Source organism: Helianthus annuus, chromosome 6 (assembly GCF_002127325.2).
Source record: "Helianthus annuus cultivar XRQ/B chromosome 6, HanXRQr2.0-SUNRISE, whole genome shotgun sequence".
In the NCBI taxonomy this organism is placed as follows: domain Eukaryota; kingdom Viridiplantae; phylum Streptophyta; class Magnoliopsida; order Asterales; family Asteraceae; genus Helianthus; species Helianthus annuus.
This window is the reverse complement of record NC_035438.2, coordinates 51737593-51757587: the sequence shown is the minus strand read 5'-3', so window position 1 is coordinate 51757587 and position 19995 is coordinate 51737593. Positions and strand designations below refer to the sequence as shown.

General features: G+C 36.5%; 2 protein-coding genes across 2 annotated transcripts; one reads left to right on the top strand and one right to left on the bottom strand.

The window, feature by feature from the left end:
• The first annotated feature begins 1425 nt into the window (after positions 1-1425).
• LOC110865466 (casein kinase 1-like protein 1) lies at positions 1426-5772 on the top strand. The gene is made up of 14 exons (XM_022114717.2): positions 1426-1620; positions 1696-1736; positions 2805-2874; positions 2968-3116; positions 3183-3278; positions 3373-3443; positions 4215-4276; positions 4374-4437; positions 4521-4605; positions 4688-4814; positions 4918-5000; positions 5080-5116; positions 5207-5334; positions 5421-5772. Exons 1-14 carry the CDS (start codon positions 1545-1547, stop codon positions 5604-5606), a joined length of 1275 nt encoding a protein of 424 aa, XP_021970409.1. The 5' UTR covers positions 1426-1544; the 3' UTR covers positions 5607-5772.
• A 1438-nt stretch (positions 5773-7210) lies between these two features.
• On the bottom strand, positions 7211-10335 carry LOC110865465 (eukaryotic initiation factor 4A-8). Its single transcript, XM_022114716.2, has 5 exons — positions 10182-10335; positions 8880-8949; positions 8627-8733; positions 8120-8550; positions 7211-8041 (listed from the first exon to the last, which is right to left on the bottom strand). The coding sequence occupies exons 2-5, from the start codon at positions 8945-8947 to the stop codon at positions 7406-7408; spliced, it is 1242 nt and encodes a 413-aa protein (XP_021970408.1). The 5' UTR covers positions 8948-8949; positions 10182-10335; the 3' UTR covers positions 7211-7405.
• Between the last annotated feature and the right edge of the window lie 9660 nt (positions 10336-19995).

Below are 19995 nucleotides of genomic sequence, written 5' to 3'. Positions count from 1 at the left end.
TCGATAATCATTTACAACAATTACAACAAAAAAATCAATAAATCACGAAAAACTACTACATATCAGGATTCAAATTATTAGTTTTCCGCCAAAATTATATAATTTTCAGAAAACTTAAATATCATCTAAAACTGAATAACTTCAATATACCGGAACAACATTAGATCAGATCTAAGCAAAACTAAATCAGAAGCCATGTCTCTGAAAATCATTGTGACGCTTCAATATAACATTTTTTAGGTCTTTGAGATACTTATACGTGCATTCATAACAAATAATAACAAAAATGCTAAAAAAAAAACAAACAATGGAGCCTTAAGAAGATTACATTTAGGTCATGCTATACATTCTCATCATTACACATATGCACCCAAAATAGTTGACTAAGTAATGTGACTTTTTTTTAAATTGTCCTTTGACCCATTTATAGATTTTTCCATGCAACACAAATTGAAACATAAACAGACATGAATTCATCTATAAAAAGTGCATCAAAAACTCTACTAAATCACCACAAACATAGAGAACCATCAATATAAACTCAAAAATTATGAAAAAAAACCGTTATCCCATTCAAGCATTTCATCAAACACCTTGCGTGCAATCCAAAAACTAAAACATTTTCAAACATTTTACACTAAAATTAACGTTCAGTCATCACGGATCTAATCAACCAATTTCCATAAAATTAATAAGAATACAAAAAAAGTTAACATCAATTCAATTCAAATCTAAATAATTATGAACATATGAAATCATATGAAATTCAAATAAAATTGTTTACAAATTGTGGACTAAAAAAATACCACGATCCATATGAAACTGATGCAGATGAAATCAAGATAATAAATCGCCCAACTTGAAATCGTCAATGTCAAACGCGACTGAGATTAGGGTTTGATATTGTAATAGATTGGATGTAACAGATGACAACGAAAAGATTAAGGTAAGAGGTGGTGAGGGATCGATTCAGGGGAAGAAGAAGATGGCACATGAACAACTTTGGTTTTTAGGGTTTGTGGAGAATGTCAAAGATCATGAGAAAGAAGAATGAGTAAAAAGGATATAAAGGATCCGTTTGGATCATTAGGTGACCCAAAGTCCGACCCAGTTGTTTCTGGATCCCGTGTCCAATTCTCAAAACATCTAATATTGTATCTTCTCTCCCAAAATCACCATCTATTCAACAATAAGTTGCCACATCATCAATTTGGCTTCACCATTCAAAGACAAATAGCCCAAATCATCTTCTTTATTAATATATATAGATCATAGACAGTTGACTCCTGACACCGACCATTAACTCTGAACCTATCCGGTTCAAGTAAAAAAAGAAGATACCCCTTTGGGTTCACCGGTAACGCGTGTACCACCCTCCCCCTTTCCATATATAATAATAATAATTCTAGAGAGAGAAACTTAAACTTTTACTCTCTCTCTCTCTCTCTCCTCACCGTCTTCTTCCTTTCTTCGACCTAATAATTCACTCCTCTATAATACGTTACAATTCAATTTCTTTATCTTCAAAACCCTAGAACATCTTCATGGAGCCTCGTGTTGCTAATAAGTTTCGATTAGGTCGTAAGATTGGAAGCGGATCCTTCGGAGAGATCTATTTAGGTCTGTTCATCATTCATCTGTTATAATCCCCAAAAATTATGTTTAATTTAGGTTTTTCGTTCATTTGTTTTGCAGGTACTAATGTTCAGACAAATGAAGAAGTTGCAATTAAGCTTGTGAGTATTGTTTTCTTTTATAACAGTTAATATTTGTTTACTGTTAATTGGTTTACTTCTAGGGTTATTATCTCTTTTTGTATCTTGATGAATGATCAATTTGTTTGGTGCATTGTGAATGTTATGTTTAATGTTATAAAGTGTTAATTAACTGTCTAGTTATTATAGGCATATTATTCTGGAAACTGGAAACATAAGGTTTTTTAGATACTAAAAGTGAGGATGCATATTTTATTTTCTAAAACAAGGAGGAGTTATTTTCTCTTTGAAGTAATCTTGAATGCCTATTTGTGATGTCTGTGTTGATTGGATACTAGCTATTTATTGCAAGATTTTCATTGAAACAGGATTGGCAGACGGAAACGTAGTTGTAAACGGTGTTAAGTTATGTTATTGAGCGACAAGTATTTGATAACTGATAATAGTTAATATGTTAGGAAAATTTACCTGGTTATGATCTCATTGTTTTCATTGAATGTCTCTTGTTTACAACATTATTGTTTAGGATCTTTGAATCACATATGATTTTTTTTTTCAAATTGGAAGTCAATTACACCATTGTTTTAGTCATGCTTTTCATCGACGGCTTTTTGAAAAATTGTATATGCGATTTGTTTTCTTGCACGGGGATAGAAAGTAATGGTTGCATGATTTATATTTTGGTATTTCGGGTTTAATATGCGATTTCTCATATTGCTATAGTATAAGGCCCATTTCTTGGTTGATACCATGCTTCCGCTACATGCTATAACTATAATTATGCTTAGCCAAATAATTTCTAAGCAAATCACAATCTTGGAAGCTATTCGGGACAGCTCTATTTTAGGTTATATATCTACAAGTATAGTTGGTATAATGATATGTTGCATAGTTGGTATAATGATATGTTGCATAGTTGGTATAATTAATGATATGTTGCAAGTGTGCTATGAAGTATGCTAGAATATTCGACATTTGCAGGATTCTTCTATCCATTAGTTAAATGTTGTTTTTGTTAATTTAAGGAAAAATAAAAGCTTTTTAATATTATTTTACTGTTTTATTTTAATTTATTTTAATTGTTCTCAGGAAAATGTCAAGACAAAACATCCTCAGCTGCTGTACGAGTCCAAGTTATACAGGATTCTACAGGGAGGAAGTAAGGAGCTGCATCAATATATTTTACATATATATCTTTTAAGAACTCTTTATCCTATTATTGAAAATGATCGTCACGATCTCATTATTGTAGCTGGTATTCCAAATGTGAGATGGTTTGGAGTGGAGGGAGATTATAATGTTCTCGTGATGGATTTGCTCGGGCCCAGTCTTGAGGATTTATTCAATTTCTGTAACAGAAAACTTTCTTTAAAAACCGTTCTCATGCTTGCAGATCAAATGGTTAGTTGGTTATATTTTTCTAAATATATTTATCGTTTTTAGCTGTTGACATTTATGTTCCTTCAGATCAACCGTATTGAATTTGTGCACTCTAAATCATTTCTACATCGCGATATCAAGCCTGACAATTTTCTTATGGGCCTGGGACGACGTGCAAATCAAGTAACGTATTTTGGTCATTGTGTTGCTGCCAATTTGGAACGTTGGTTATGATTTTACGATAACTTAGTGATCTTCCCTTTATGCTCTCGTGCAGGTCTACATCATTGATTTTGGTCTGGCCAAGAAATACAGGGATACTACAACTCACCAGCACATTCCGTACAGGTGAGCTTGTTAACAACTCAATTACGATTTACATATTTTAATTATTATTATTATTATAACAAAAGAGGGTGTCTCAGGAGATAGGAATAGTACCCAAGACATAACCTCTACTTTTTTGTTGTTTTTCTTTGCTAAATTTACAACAATGCCATTCAACCCATGTTTTTTTTTCTTTTTGTGTATTCAACCCTTCAACTTTTTGCATTGACACTTACACCCCTCAGTTTTTTAAAAACTTTGTAAAATGTCATTTTGACCCCCCCTCGAGTTTTAAGTGCTTGTTTTTATGTAATTGGGTCAAATTAATATAATACGTTTTCGTGCTTATAAATGTACGTTTTTGGTTGGTCTACGTTTTGTTCGGAAACAAGTCGGGTGAAATATAATACGTTTTCACTAGGCGGTATAAATTCGAGTTACTTTACATTACGACTTTGCCACAACGCGTGGTACCATTCTTTAATGCAAAAAAAAACACTATTTTCTTACTTGCTTATTTTTTAATACGTTTCGTTATAAATCCAAGTTGGTTTACATTACGACATAAATTTTCTCGGTAATGAGCCAGGTCAAATATAATATGTTTTCGTGCTTATTTTCATGTACGTTTTCAGTTGGTCTATGTTTTGACGTAAATTTTGTTCGAAAACGAGTCGGGTCAAATATTTGACGGTTTAAGTTTGAGTTACTCTATGTTTCCACGCCGCCGCAACGCGCGGTGGGTCAAATTACTAGTTAACAATAATGCATACTCACTTCTTGGTTCTGCAGAGACAACAAAAACTTGACCGGGACTGCTAGATACGCAAGCATGAATACTCATCTTGGAATTGGTATGTCTTGTTGCAGATGCATGCAAATACCCTTATGCAGTCTTGTGAATACTGAATGTTTTCTAAATCTTTTTTATATTTTTTGTTGTTGCTATAGAACAAAGCAGGAGGGATGATTTAGAATCTCTTGGATACGTTCTCATGTATTTCCTAAGAGGGAGGTAATGCATGTTTCCTTTTTTTTACTTGTTCTTAAACCACTTGTATTTTCGTCAGTCAAATGTTGTTTGTGTTGTGCAACCAGCCTTCCTTGGCAAGGGCTGAAAGCGGGAAATAAGAAACAGAAATACGAGAAAATAAGTGAGAAAAAAGTTTCTACATCAATTGAGGTATTGCACTCCAAGAGACAATTACTTTATTAATACTTGGTAAGAAGACGCTTGGGTAATGATTTTTCGCCATTTCTTTCAGGCCTTATGTCGCGGTTATCCAACAGAGTTTGCATCATACTTCCATTACTGCCGTTCGTTGAGGTTTGAGGACAAACCCGATTATGCTTATCTGAAGAGAATATTCCGTGACCTCTTTATCCGTGAAGGTTTGTAGACTATGGTTGTACCCCCTCTAGCCGATAACAGCATGAAAAGTGTATGATTTTATATTTTAATATAACTTTTTAAATTTTTTTCATCTTTTTACAGGGTTTCAGTTTGATTACGTTTTTGATTGGACGATTTTGAAGTATCAGCAATCACAGATTGCTCCTCCTCCGACCCGCGGTCCTGTAAGTTTCATACTCATTCACTTGGTTTTGAAATTGAAATCACAATTCACAAATTAAACGCAATTATTCTAATTGTTAGGGTATGGATGCTGGGCCAAGCTCTGCTATTCCAAATGGTAAAGTTACTTTTGGCCTTTTGGCTTTTGTTATAATTGACGGTTTAATAGATATTGGGATGGTTGTTGTTAATTGTTGATCCATTGTAGGCGAGCAAAGTGGGAGACAGGCGGGCTTATCTTCATTGGATCCTTCGCGTAGAAGAAATTCCGGCAATTTACTACCTAGGGAAAAGAGTCCGGTTGCTAATGATGCAACAATCAGTACAGATGCCATGGTAAGTACCGAATAAAAGGTGTTTAGCACTTCAGTTCAATGTTTTATTAACTAATATGCAAATATGACTGTTATGGACTTGTGCAGAGAGCAAGTGGATCGACGAGGCATGTGGACTCCAGTGGTCGGGCCCGCATCCCGGACACTAGACCGAGAAGCTCACCACGAGACGGATCCTCGAATCAGAATGCAGCTGCGGGGACAAACAAGTATGAAAGCACTCTTAAGGGAATAGAAAGTCTAAATTTTGATGATAATAAAAGGGTTGGTTAATCTCTTGTAAATTGTGCAACTTTATTCCATAAAACAAAGAAATTGGCCTTGATAGTAATTGTGATAGTTGGTGACCCAGTAATATGTAAATTTGTAGCTTTTTATGACTTTCAACATACATCTCTTTCTAGTAAAAATGTTCACATGAGTTTGGTGTTTTTTTTAATCATTTGTTACTGTTTAAAAACATTATTTATTGTTTGCAAATATATGATTGTAAATGTTGATCATTCTTTTCTACCTCTTCTGTAGTAGTATTTCATTAACGTTTTAGTTTACTATCTATATCTACGTTTATAGGTTGTTTGTGATGTTATATTTGTCTTTTTTTACCACATACTGTATATTTTGAAGCACATCCCCGATCCCACCTATTCCCATAATAGACTCTACCGATAGTTTTGCTATTTATGGGATTTATTGAATTTGGTTGTTGTTGGTTTGTTGGTTTAGTTTACTGTCTTTGGTTGGAGAATAATACAGAGTGGTTTAAAGCTTTAGAACCGTTTACAATAAACTTGAATGATATGTTAATTAGTTAACAAGACCAGTTATATGTAAACTAAATTAATAAAACCTAATTTGGTTAGCTAACAATTCTAATTTCATTACTATCAGGTCCAGTTATTTACCCAACTTTTCTCTTTTTTTATATATGGTTTCTCAATTCTCGGGTAATAATTAATGAACCCAAAATCTAATTTTGTAACTCAGTGTGACAATTTAAACTTTTTGATTCTTGAACACTTGGTTTGACAATCTCTTATGAAATATCACATGGAACAAATTTACTAGGTAACTTGTTTGTCATTTTAAATTTAATGAAAGTATACCTTGTTTAATTTTATTTATCAGTAAACTTTTATGTGCTATCGATCGATCATATGTTTAACAACATTTGAAATAATGTTTGGGTATGATGAAGATGTAGACACATTAAAAAATATGTCTGTTACTTGGACCAAAGCCTATAAGTTTAGCCAATGACTGAATTCACCAAAATAAAGCCAAATACAGTTTCCAAATAGAAATTAAACCTTTTGATTTGGTTTATGTGATTCAAACCGAACCACATTCAACCCCTGCTGGAAGAACCTCTTGTATTTGATAGTTGGCAGGATTTCAAGTTTCTAGAATTGAGATTAACAGCTTCTTTAGACACTGCACCCTGAGAACCTCTAATCTGAGATCTACCTCTTTGGTCTGTAGCTAGATTGCTCTCGTTTAGGTAACCATCTCGAGAGCTCTGGTGGGTCAAATGTTTTCCGGTACCTTGGTTTACAAATCCTTTTCTTCTTGCTATTTTTTGTTTCATTAGATTCAATGTTATTCCCTACGTAGGGCCTGTTTTCAACGTGCTTTGCACCATAAAGCATTACAAATGTCAAACCAGGAACAAGCTGGAAAAAAATGAAATAAATTTTTACCTGATCTAGAGTAGCGAATGATAATCGTACTAATGCTCATGTTAGATGCTCCCTGAGAGAAACTTCGTCCTGTCGAATCACATTGCTGTTAACAACACCAAAATCAACATGTTCTACCAGCGATAAACCAAATCTTATCGATTACATGAAGCGCTTTTATCAACATGATGCACACACTTAAATGAAACCAACCCGAATTTCGATCAAAACTGGAGCATACCGAATGACGGAATTCAAATGAATAAAACAAGTCCAAGAAATTAAGACTAAGGGTACAGCCATGATTTCAAATCCTACTCCCAAAAGATACGATCTTTTAATAACTTAAACAAAACAAAACACGGATCAAATTCAAAAATCTTCGAAATCAGATCAAATCAGATCAGCAACGTTGGAAGGCAGCTCTTCGACAACAACATTGTAGAACTTCTGGATATCCCCGAGCATCTTCTCATCATCCAACGTCACAAAGTTAATCGCCACACCTTTTCTTCCAAACCGTCCACTACGTCCGATACGGTGAAGGTAATTTTCCGGTTGGGTAGGAAGATCATAGTTTATCACAAGCGAAACTTGTTGAACGTCGATACCACGTGCCAGCAAATCAGTGGTGATGAGAACACGTGAAGAACCAGAACGGAATTCCCGCATGATGATGTCACGTGTGTTCTGGTCCATGTCACCGTGCGTGGCTGACACCGTGTGGTCACGGCTCCTCATCTTGTCGGTCAACCAGTCAACCTTCCTACGTGTGTTCACAAAGATAACACTTTGTGTGATCGCCAAAGTCTCGTAAAGGTCACAGAGTGTTTCAAGTTTCCAGTCTTCTTTCTCCACGTTCACGTAGAACTGTTTGATACCTTCCAAAGTGAGTTCATCACGCTTCACAAGAATCCGAACCGGTTTGTTCATGAACTTTCGAGTAATTTCCAGAGCTTCTGGTGGCATTGTTGCGGAAAACACGCCAACCTGAACCTTTGATGGTAACAACTGGAAGATATCATAGATCTGAAACAAAAAAAAAACAACTTGTTAGAGACTAATTACCGATTTACCCCTAGCAAAATGTAATTTGACTATATATACCTGATCTTTGAACCCCCTTGAAAGCATTTCATCAGCCTCATCAAGAACAAACATCTTGATGTAATCAGAACGAAGAGACTGTCGGCGCAACATGTCGAAAACACGTCCGGGTGTACCGACAACAACGTGGACCCCGGCTGAGAGGATCCGTTGGTCCTCACGGACACTGGTCCCACCAACACAAGCATGAACCTTCACACCAAGGTAGTCACCAAGGGCCCGCATGACTTTCTCGATCTGTTGTGCGAGTTCACGAGTTGGTGCTAACACCAAGGCTTGACATTCAACGACGTTATAATCAAGTTGTTGGAGGATGCCTGAGCAAAAAGTGGCGGTTTTCCCGGTCCCAGATTGGGCTTGTTGAATTACGTCAAGACCCTTGGTGAATGGGACAATTCCCCTTTGCTGAATAGCTGATGGCTTCTCAAAACCTGCATTGACATATCAAAACGTTACTTTTATTCTATATGTTTATGGCAATATATGCAATGTTATCATCGGTCTTACCATATGCATAAATGCCCCTCAGAAGATTCTCTTGTAGACCCATTGCATCAAAGCTATCGTAAACCTCATCATATGATGTGAAGAAATCTTGTCCATCAGCTGAAAGCCTGCATCAATGGAAAAAAAAATATATCTTTAAACACTACATGCTTACACTCCTCAACTTGAATAAAACAGGTCACCTGAATAGCAAGTAGCCACTAATTTTCTTTTTCCAAAAAAAAAAAAAAAAACACAAGAGCTGGGAACTTACAAGTCGTTCATTTTGGAGTCAAACTGTCGAGCATCGAATTGGGATCCTTCTGGTGCTACGCCTGCCATGACTGCAAATAGATGACGACATTTATCGTAAGTGATTCAACAAAAGATGTTTTTCATACTAAACTTAAAGCAGCAATATTTCTAAAACTGTCACCCCAAAATAAATCTTTGTCCATGCTTTATTTAGAATTACTACTGTTACTGATACTATCCCGACTGATAGAAATAAAATAATAAAGTTTTTTCCATGCATGTTACCATCTCCTAAATTTCAACTTTACTTACCTGCCGATCGGCATTCTTATAGATTATTGAACTATTGATAAGTATTTTATATTTTTAAGCATTTAGATTATAATTTAACACTTATATAGGCTACTCAATGAATTGTAAGTAAATTCATACAATTTAGAAAAATCCTGACGTTTATTTATCAAGTCATAGCCAACTCTCAACCCTGTTCTACCCTCTCCCATTCGTTTAAGACTATGGGCCACAACAAAATTAAGTTGGCGCCTTATAAACTAAAGTCGCATTAGATGCAGCTAACATTTCCAAACAGTAACTTCTTATATTATCTCTTTATAGAAAAACTACCGCCTGTGACAAACTTATTACGATTTCCACAAACAAGATTCAAAAGCACGCGATGGTGTTCGAAACTCGAGCACCCAAAGTTTACATATCTACTCTGATTTAACTCAAATTTATGAGCAGGTGTCTCACTGTCCCTACGAGTCCTAAGCATGTCGGCGTATTAGCATACTAACAGAAGCCCAAGCAAAGCACCAATATTACTTGAAAAGTTACCAATAGCCTACATATGTTATAAAATCCACCATACAAGCATCGAAAAAATAAGTAACTGGTTCTTTGCCTGAATGTATCAAAAAAATGCATCTAAAAAATTCACAAACATAACAAGGGGATAATCTACAGGTTCCCTGAACAAATTATAAACAAAATAAATTAAAATTTTTATTTTTTTTACAACAGGTTAATGTGAAGTTGAACATTTATAACCATGTTATTAGTTTATAAACCCTGACATATATCTCTGTCCTTAAATCATTTCAACTCAACAACTTAAAATCCTCCACACTCATATTCAAAAACCAAATAAATTCATTCAACTATTTCAATCTAGGTCAAATACATCCCCAAAACATAGCATCTGTATGAAAAAAAACAGAACTTTATGAACAGAAACAATTGAAGAACGTAAAAATGGGGGAAAGTTAAAGGATGAAGACATGAGTAATGAAGATGAATAATAGAATGTAGAGTTAAATACCTGATAGTGTTGTGAGAAGAGAATGAGAGTGATAAATTAGGGTTAGGGTTTTCTCAAACTCCTCGGATCGACGCCGTGGAGTTGAGGAAGATGTTTGCGAGATAAAAATGGGTGAGATTCAAGTGATTGATGAAGCTTACCCTATTTTCGCATTTTTATACTTGTTTGACCATTTTACCCTTACACTAGAGAGCTAACCAGGGATGAGCTTGATATCGAAAATCTTAAAAATCGGGTATCGGTATTGAAAATACCTGATACGATACAGTTTGGTACTGGTACTTAAAGATAAAAACCGGTATTTACCAGTATGGAAAATGAAAAATGTCGGTACCGAAAATCGAAACGGTTCGGGAAATTCGGATACGGACTGTTACTTGAAGGTAAAAACCGGTATTTACCGTACCAGACTGGTACAAAAAATTGAACCAATTCGAGAAATTCGGTACCTGTACCCGGTACCATTTGAGTAACATCCGTAAAAAATGGATATCCAAAATCCGACTTGTTTTGAATTGTTTATTAAAGAGATTAGAAAAAAAAGTATCAAATATGTTTTATTAAATATGTATATTAATCATGAGTGGTTATCTTTTGAATTTTCAATGAAAATAATACTAATTACATTTAGATGTTATCAAAATGGTTTTATATCATGATTAATTACTAAAAAAAAGTGTAATGTTATCAAAATGGTTTTATTTCATGATTAATTACTAAAAAAAAGTGTAGGGACTATTCATGCCAAAACAACCAAACCTCATTTTGAAACTCAATTAAACCTCCAAGCGTTTCGTTTGCTTGCCGACGTCCGAACCAGAATTTAAGGCAAATTCCTTCAGTTTCATTTGGACAAATTATTTCCTTTTGATAATTTTGATTGCCCTTAAAACCAAATAATTGGCCAACGAATCTGCATTCAAGAAAACATTAGAAACCGAAACCGAAACGTCATGCTCACAATTAAGATACTTAATCTGTATAGCTTTATAAATCAAACCATCATCACCGTTTTCACCCTCACTTGATACATCTCTCACTCTCGACACCACACTCTCAAATTCGTTGTTCGATAACATCAAGCGGCCGGAATCCACGACGGAGTTTTCACGACGGATCTCGATTCAAATCGATTTGTTCGGTATAGGTTTCATACGTCTCTTTTATTTCGGTTCGTTTTATTTCGTTAGACGTACTTGTAATATGAACTGAACTTATTAACCAAGAAGAAGAAGTAAGTGGGTGTTCATGTATTATGGCTTGTCACTGGTTGGTTTTCCTTCAAATCCATTTTATGATCAAAAACTTGTTGAATATTTGTTTAATTATTACCACCTATTTTATGATAAAAAAACACTGTTATCACAGTTACACATTTGATTAAATAAAGATAAGGACTAGAAGGTTTCAAGTTGGGGATTGGGTGTTAAGAAAGGCTTTTCAAAATACTACTAATCCTGCCGATGGAAAGTTAGCTCTAAAGTGGGAAGGACCCTATGAGATTGAATCAGAATCAGGAAAAGGAGCATACCGACTCAAGAATATGGAGGGGGATATGCTACCAAGATCCTGGAATGCTATACACAGGATGGTATGAATTCTATCTCTTTTCAATATGTTTGGATTTATTTATTCTTCTGAACTCAATACTGACTTAAGCATCGGGGGGTGTTAGCCAAGCTAACACCCACCTTAGTTTAAGGTTGTTTTGCAGAATATGCTCCAGGATATATACTCAGGATAGCTCGAAAGATTAGAGGATTGGCCCCCTCTCTCACGTTTAAGGGAACCTGATCCCTTCAAAGGTTTAAAGGTATTCACCTTTCTCTCGAATTGGGTTTAAACACCCCGCCTAGAGCGCAAGTTATCCAGGAATAGTTCAAGATAGCGGGACCAGTCCATGTAAAAGTGGCTGACAATTTCGTATATCCTGGATCCTCAAGGTATATGAGGATTGATCACCCTCTCTCACGAAAGAGTGTTTTCATACTCTCTAAGGTTTAAAGGTTTTCACCTTTCTAAGTCTTGGAGTTTATACACTCCCGCCTGTAGCGCATGAAAATCAGGGTTTATCCCCAGGATATTAAGGGTTTATCCCCAGGATATTAAGGGTTTATCCCCAGCGTATTAAGGATTTATCCACAGGAAAGCTAAAGAATGACCATATGTTGAACATAGGGGACATACGATTCAAAGGATGGGTTAAAGTTTGCACTGGGGACATTCCTAAGGTGGAAGATTGGAATTGACTCTCTAAGAGTCTTTGGTATGATCTCTCCTTTTTTATTCAGATGGCTTAAGTTTTCTAAGTTATGTGACAATATCCTGACTAGGATATCCCTTAGGATACTCTCAGGATACGTTCCCTAAATTTTCCGAAGAATGTTCAAAGAAAACTATTTTCAGAATAAAATTCATGCAATAATAGTATAACAACAAAGATAGGGTCAAAAGAAAGTTATATTATTAACGTGGCAAAAGTTTGTGCTTTTGGTTTCATCTCAAACTGAGACCCATCCACCAAAAGCACAAGAAGTTCCTAGTTATATTTACATAACAGTTGAAGGTTTCGTCTCAAACCGAGACCCATCCACCTCCAACTGTTATACTGTTCAAAATGCATGCAGAAAATATAAATTGTTCAAATGCAGGAAAAGTAAAATGCAGGAAAAAGTAAATTGTTTCAGGATTACAGACCAACGATCAAATTTAAGAAAAGTGGGTTGCGGCCTAGGCATCAACATCCATCATCGCCCACTTGAATGCCCTCACACAGCGGCATCTTCACCAGCCTTCTCCGTCTTCTCAGCCTCAGCATCCTGAGCAGCATCCTAACCAGCATCCATCCCAGTATCCTTCTTTTCTCCAGCCATGTCCACCACCTCTGCTGATTTATAGGATTCACCAGCCTCACCAGGATAAGGCACAGCTTTGCCTCCAACCTCCTTCAGCTTTGCTACCCAGGAATCAACTGGCCAGACTGGGCACTCAAGGCCTGTCTCCTTGGCCTCATAAGCCATCTTGATACGAGCTTGCAGCAGAGAGACAACGACTGAGTTTTTGATCCCTTCCCGGAAAGTGATCATGGCCTGTTCATGCTCCACTTGGATGGCAGCTAGCTTTATCTCAGCATCCTGGGTGACCTTCTTCAGCTTGTCCTCGTAATGCCGGGTTTTCACTTCAGCAATGGCGCCTTGGTCAGCAATAGTAGTCTCGAGCTGCTTAATCCTGGCCTCTTGGAACACGTTCGTGCTGCAAGGATCGGTGTAAAGGTGGAGCAGATGCTGGAGACCCTGTAAGTCAAAGTTCAGGTATGAGTCAATATTCACTAACCAGGATATCCTATCAGGATACTCTATCAGGATATATGTGCAGGATATAGTGCCAGAATATTACCGTATTGAGGAAGGATGTCATTGGCTCCAAGGAGTCGGTGAAGCTGAGTTCTTCATACGAGAATCCTTCAGAGCCTGGGGCGCTAACTTCAGAACCTTTCCTCTTCTTGGCGGTGGAGGTACGAGCTCTCAGGTTGGGCTTAGGAGCCGGGAGCGGTTTGGAGCTGGTAGTAGCAGGAGCTTCTTTCTTGACGTTGAGTGGAGTGGGGTAACTATCAAGCTCCTCAAGATCTAGGAGGATTGGAACTTTGCTGGAATCTGTGAACAGGGAGTGAAACTTTTTCCTAAAAATATCAAACAAAAACATGTATGCAGGATATCATGCATGATCCTTACCAGACATGTTTGCACTGGAAAGTGAACTTGGAGATGATGGAAACGGATTGAAACTTCTTTCAGCCTCTGGGAGTAGTCTGATGGCGTCAATTCTCTTCTGTGATTCGGCTAGAGGAGGTGCAAGCTTCCTGAAATCGGCTATATATAAGACAATAAAAAAATTGATTAGTTCAAGATATGAAACAAGATACAAGACAGGATCATCCTCAAACCCTAAGTCCTACCCTTTTTCAGCCACTTCACCGGATAATCCGCTCCACCAGGGATTGAATCTCTTTTTACAAAGAAAAACTTTGATTTCCATTCCTCTTCGTTCCTGGTGGCTCGGAGTATCAGTGGATCGCCGGAAGTGGAATAGAATAAAAATCGACAAGAACCATGGCATCTAAGCCGGTATGCTAAGGGGAGGTCATGAATGGAAAGGTCAGGGATATGGTTCTTCTTGATTTGATCAAGAACAGACAAGACTTGCCAAAGCATTGACATTGTCTGACTAAAACAGATTTTGGTAGTATTAAAGAACTCGGTGATGAAGTCCGAGAAAGGAAATTGCAACCCTAGGGTAAAAGGAAAGGCGTTGAAACACAACCACTCGTCGGAAACCATATCTGACCGGATTTCCCGATCAAATGGCCGGAACACCGTCCCTTTCGGGAAGATGCCGGAGGTTTTGAGGGCCGACAAGTGGGCACTGTCGAAAGAGCATATTTCCTTCTCCGGATCTTGGAGAATATTCTGGTGGATGAATGTGGGAGCAGAGTCGCCGGAACTAGATCTTGTCTGTCTCGCCATATGGTCACCGGAATAATGGACATAATGGAGTAAGAAGATGAAAATGAGAGAGAAGTGTTTACCTTTTTCTCTTCGGTAGAAGTTAAATGATGATTGAGGATGAGAAGTTATAGGGATGAAATGAGTAAATGTAGGCTGCGTGGTTACAACTAGTCATATCAAAGTCTTATCTCTTAATTACCTCGTTACTCGTGAAAAATGTAACCGTTAGCATCAGGATGCCTAACGGTAACATTTTTGGGGACAATTGTTATGGGTGAAATTCTGAGCCAATATTCTGGATGGTATCCTAAGTTATATCTTGATTATATGAAATCTGTGCATGCCCGGGATGCTGATTTAGGATATTAATCCTGAATGGTATCCTGAGAATCACTAACGTATTATGTGTAGGAGCGTGAGTCCAAGCTTGCAACGTTCATGAGGACCTTTTCTCCGGAAGACTCGCTCTAAGTTGTTCGAAGAAGGACGTTGAACCCGCTTTACCTGGTCTCCAACGGCTACTAAAGAATATTCGAAGGCATCCCCCGTTTATAGGAGATTTTGTTTTCGTTTATTAGCTATAAATAGATGGATAAATCAGATCGAATAGGACACAACAACACTCACTGCTCTCTAACACTTCAACTCTCTCGCAACTCTCACTTTCACAAAAAGCATTGTAACACTTAGCGATCTGATCAATATCCTGCACTGTATCCTGATGTTTGAAGTAATAAGAAGAACAAGGCAGCTGCGATTGTCAGCTCCCGAGGTTTTGTGCCGGCGATCTAGATTGATCAAGGGCTTTCCTCGTATATCTCGTGTCACCCCCTTTACTTTTTGCTCATTGTTTGATCATAGATATAGCTCAATATCCTGAGCTATATCCTGAAACTGTTTTAGCAAGTAATCAATTAAGCATATTTACAACACACATTCTTAGCTCACTACCTCACTTAACTAATTTGATCATTATATTGCTTAGGTAATTTTTGACCAAAACACTTATGTTCAAGTTTACTTCTCATGATTCTTAGTGTTCTTCATGTTTAACATTATGATTCTTCTTTTAACCACTTAAAATGGAAGTAAAGTAGCAAGATCAAGGTTCTTACCACTAGTACAAGGCTAGGGATGATCAAGTGAAGAAAACAAGTGGGTAAAAACAAATAGAGAAGGTCCTTGCACTTCCGTAAGCTCCTAACTTCCTTGTATGACCTCTAACACCTTTGTATATACTTGGATTGTATGAGAATGGATGAATGATGGTGGTGGTGTGTGTGCTTGAGTTCGGTCGAGAGCACCAAGGGGGAGGAGAGAATGAGTGTGTGTTTCAAGTGTGTGTAGAATGATGTTATGATCTTACATGTTCTCTTATAGCCCATTTAAACATTTTAACTTATAGATATTATGTCATTTAAAGCATAAACAAGATCTATTAAAAAATAAAACAAATCATCTTGTGGGGGCCATGTTGGGCCGATTACTAGGTGGGGGGGGGGGGTAGTAGCATAGGCTTGAACTAAGTTAGTTAGTTTAAGGTTAAATATCAAGTATCTAGTTAGTTATTCTAGTTACTAGATATTTATGATGTGTAATGATGTTTGGGGACCATAACTAGCTTGGTAATGTTAAAACGGTGCTTCTAGTGTAAATTTGATGTTTCAGGTAGTGTCCGGTTATTCGGTTGGTTACCGGTTCGTTAAGGTGCTAAACTATGCAGTTTAGTGTGCTTTATGTTACCTTTTGTGACACTTTCGATTCCCGAAACTTAGGAAAGCATTCAGGACCATTTAACCAAATTTCTGCATGATTTTAGATTGTTTAAATGCTGATTTTTGCTGAATTTAGCACTTTGGGTGAGTTTTAGGCACTTTCCGGCACTTAAACTATCACTAAAAAGGCAATTTTGTGATCCTTACTTTCCTACACACTATATTAGTGTAATACTTGGTTTCTGACTTATTCTGTGTCTCAACACACTGTCTATCTATGTACTGAACTCTGTCAGCATAATCCTGATTTGTCTGAATATTGTGCTAACTACGTTTCGTGCATCATTTGAATCAAATAAGCTTACATGCAATAATGACATATCATTTGGCAATATATGATGCACATGTACGTATACAGTAGTAATCAGAAAGCAGTTAATTGCAATTCAGCATAGTCATTAAGCACTAATCATGGTTAATTAATTGTACGGATACCTGAATTTTTGACAGTTGTCACATAGTGTAACACCTCGAAAATTCATGTCCAGTAATGTATTGACACGTGTCATAAGCTTTAAACGTGTAAAAGATTACTTAAGAGGGACTAAAGTTGATAAACATAGAAAGTATGGGAATAAAAGGGTTCAAAGTGTCAACTATGGATAAATGCACCTTTAAATAGTCCTACACGATGTTTATACCCTTAAACGAATAAATCATGGATCATACGGAGCTAAATATGAAAGAAAGTGAGAGACTACAAACTACAGGGGTTAAATGTGTCAACATGTTTAAAGTATACCTCTGAGTGACCTTTTAGCAAACCCGAAGCTTTGTGACGGTAAATTATGCTCACTAGAATATGTGATAAAAATTTCATAAAGTTTCGTTATCGTATGAGAAAGTTATGATGAAATTCGTATGAGAGGGGTTAAAAGCGTCAACGTTGAAATTTATGACTTTTCAGGTGATCACAAAGTTAACCAAGGACTTAACAAAGGTTGGTTAAGTCTTGAGGCCTTAAAATCAAGTTAAAAGGCTGAAAATGCAAATTTGGAGCTTAAAACCATGTTTAAAAGGACTAGGGACCAAATGTGCAAACATTGAAACTTGTTTGGCAGGTTCAGGAGGCCTAGGCGGCCCGCGTAAGATTGCCCTATGGGCTTAAGCGACCCGCGTGATCAGCACCGCGACAGAACTTTGGACAGGTGCTTGTTGGAGCTGTGTAACCGACTTTGGAGCATGTAAAAAGATACCAGGGGCTGTGCAAATGGGTTTTCATATACTAGGGACAGTTGTGATGATCTGAATCCATGCATAGAGTTATTTGGCATCATCTTGTGTGATCAAATTCCCTATATAAGAAAATCTAAGTTGCAACATTTAGGCACTTGCACTTGGAAACATTCACAACTTCATTTCTGGAGCTCCTCTGATCAACCACAAGCTTCCTAGTGATCTCTAGTCGTGCTTAGGACTCTTGTAAGTGTCCTTAACCCTTCCTAATTCAGTTTAGCTTAGTTAATTAGCTAAAAGTCAAACCGTCATAATTAAGGTTTGACTTCGAGATTACTCATAGTTTATCCAGTCAAATCTCGAATTAAAAATACCTATGAGTTGGTAATTATGTGGGTAATAAACCCTTAAAAGGGTACCCTCTGATTCTCACTCTATCTATGTCAATTGTCGGGTCAAAGTTAATCCTAAAAAGTCAACAGGAAGCTTATTTTCAAATTAATGCATATTAGCAATGTAGAAGCCATGCAACCTGTTTTATCATTAATATAACTTGGTAATTAATGTAAGAACATGTCTAAACATGTTCACCCCGACAATTTTCAGTTTAGGCTCGGTTCAGAACCGAAAGTCGCATAGTTTGACTTCTTCTTTGACTTTCAGTTCTGACCCGTTTAAGCATAGTTTAGAAGTGCCTTAGAGCTTATTTAGGACTAGGTTTCATGTTAGTATAACCCTCTGAGATTATACAACTTGATTCACTAGTTATCCGATTCACATGCATGTTTCCGTTAAATGCTTATATGTTGACCATTATGCCCAAATGGCCTTAAAATGTGATTTTTAAAAATGTAAAAGAGTAGACACCTTAGTTACTGATTTATAAGCTTGCACCTAAAATTTGACATCAGTTTGAGGTCTAGATTAAGAGTTATGCTCATTAGCGTAATTAGAAAGCTTTTTAGTAATTAAAAGACATAATTAGCATATAGCCTATCTAAACACAATTTTTGATACCAAACTTTTTACTCACTGATATAATATAATATTTTGGGATTTTTGGGAATTTTTATTTGTTTTTAGGCTGAGCATAACTTAGAGTTCTAAGTTTAATTCGGTTATTGTCGGTTTTGCCCTTTTGGACTATAAAATGAGTTTTACAAATCCTTTTGATACCAAACCTTTTTCTACTGATCTAATATGATAAATAAATTATTTTGAGCCTTCTGGAATAATAAAAATATCAGCTTTCCTTTGAAAACCCGGAAATGGCTCCAAATCGTCTTTTTAAGCAATTTTAACGCATAATATGTAATAAAACTATTTTAAACATATAAGGTTTGATGCCTACTGATACATTCAGTAAATTTTTATGTTTTAACAGTAAGCAAAAGTTTTAAACTCAGATTTTCATTTTTGACCTTTTAGGCTTATGTGAAATTACCAAAATGCCCCTACGGTGCATAGTATGGTTATAATTAATAAATTTCACATATACATGATACCCTACTGTTATAACTTATTAAATTAATTATATTTACTGATTAAATCAGACCTGTAACTCAGATTACTATTTAAACTCTTTTATAACCTTTTAAATGACCAAAATGCCCTTACGGGGCATAGTTTGAGTTTAAAATCATTTTGGGCATAATAGAAGATATCTTACTGATGTCACAACATATCTAAGGCATATTAACTTAGGAAACTTGTATATGATTCATTTGGTTACCTGTTACGCACTTTTCGCGTTCGGATCGGCTTATGTAAGTAGTTTGCATATATTAGCCGAAACGGGTCAAACCATATCAGTTTTGTCTCAAAATCCAGAATGTGTTTAGTTTACCCATATTGTGCAAGTCTCCAAACTTGTCGGGTCTAAATCACGTTCTATGCCGGTCTTCGCTTTATCATACGTTTGAACCGTATCTTTCATTAAAACTAACCGGTCTAAGCTTAGGCTAAATTAAAGACCCGTTAGGAATCTAATAGGTTATTATAAACCTTCGTTCCAGAATAGGAGACCCGGTAAAAGCTACGTGCACTTGCTTATTGTGATTATTACTTAAAAAGGTAAATACTTTTAACTTATTTTCCCTTATACGGGCTTGGGGTACGGTATATAAAATACCGCTTGGTCGGGCATTGAATCTTTAATTGTATGGTGGTTAATTCATTGAAATAACCCGTTTAAATTGTTTTGTTTACTTAAAACCTTTGGGGGGTTAATGACCATGTCCCGGATATCCTTGGCATCATTTTAAGAAATGGCCACAACCTTAGCACGCGGGTGTAGGCGTACACCCGCCAGTGCATTTATAAATAATAAGGTATAACCGCCGGTTTCGGGAATAACCC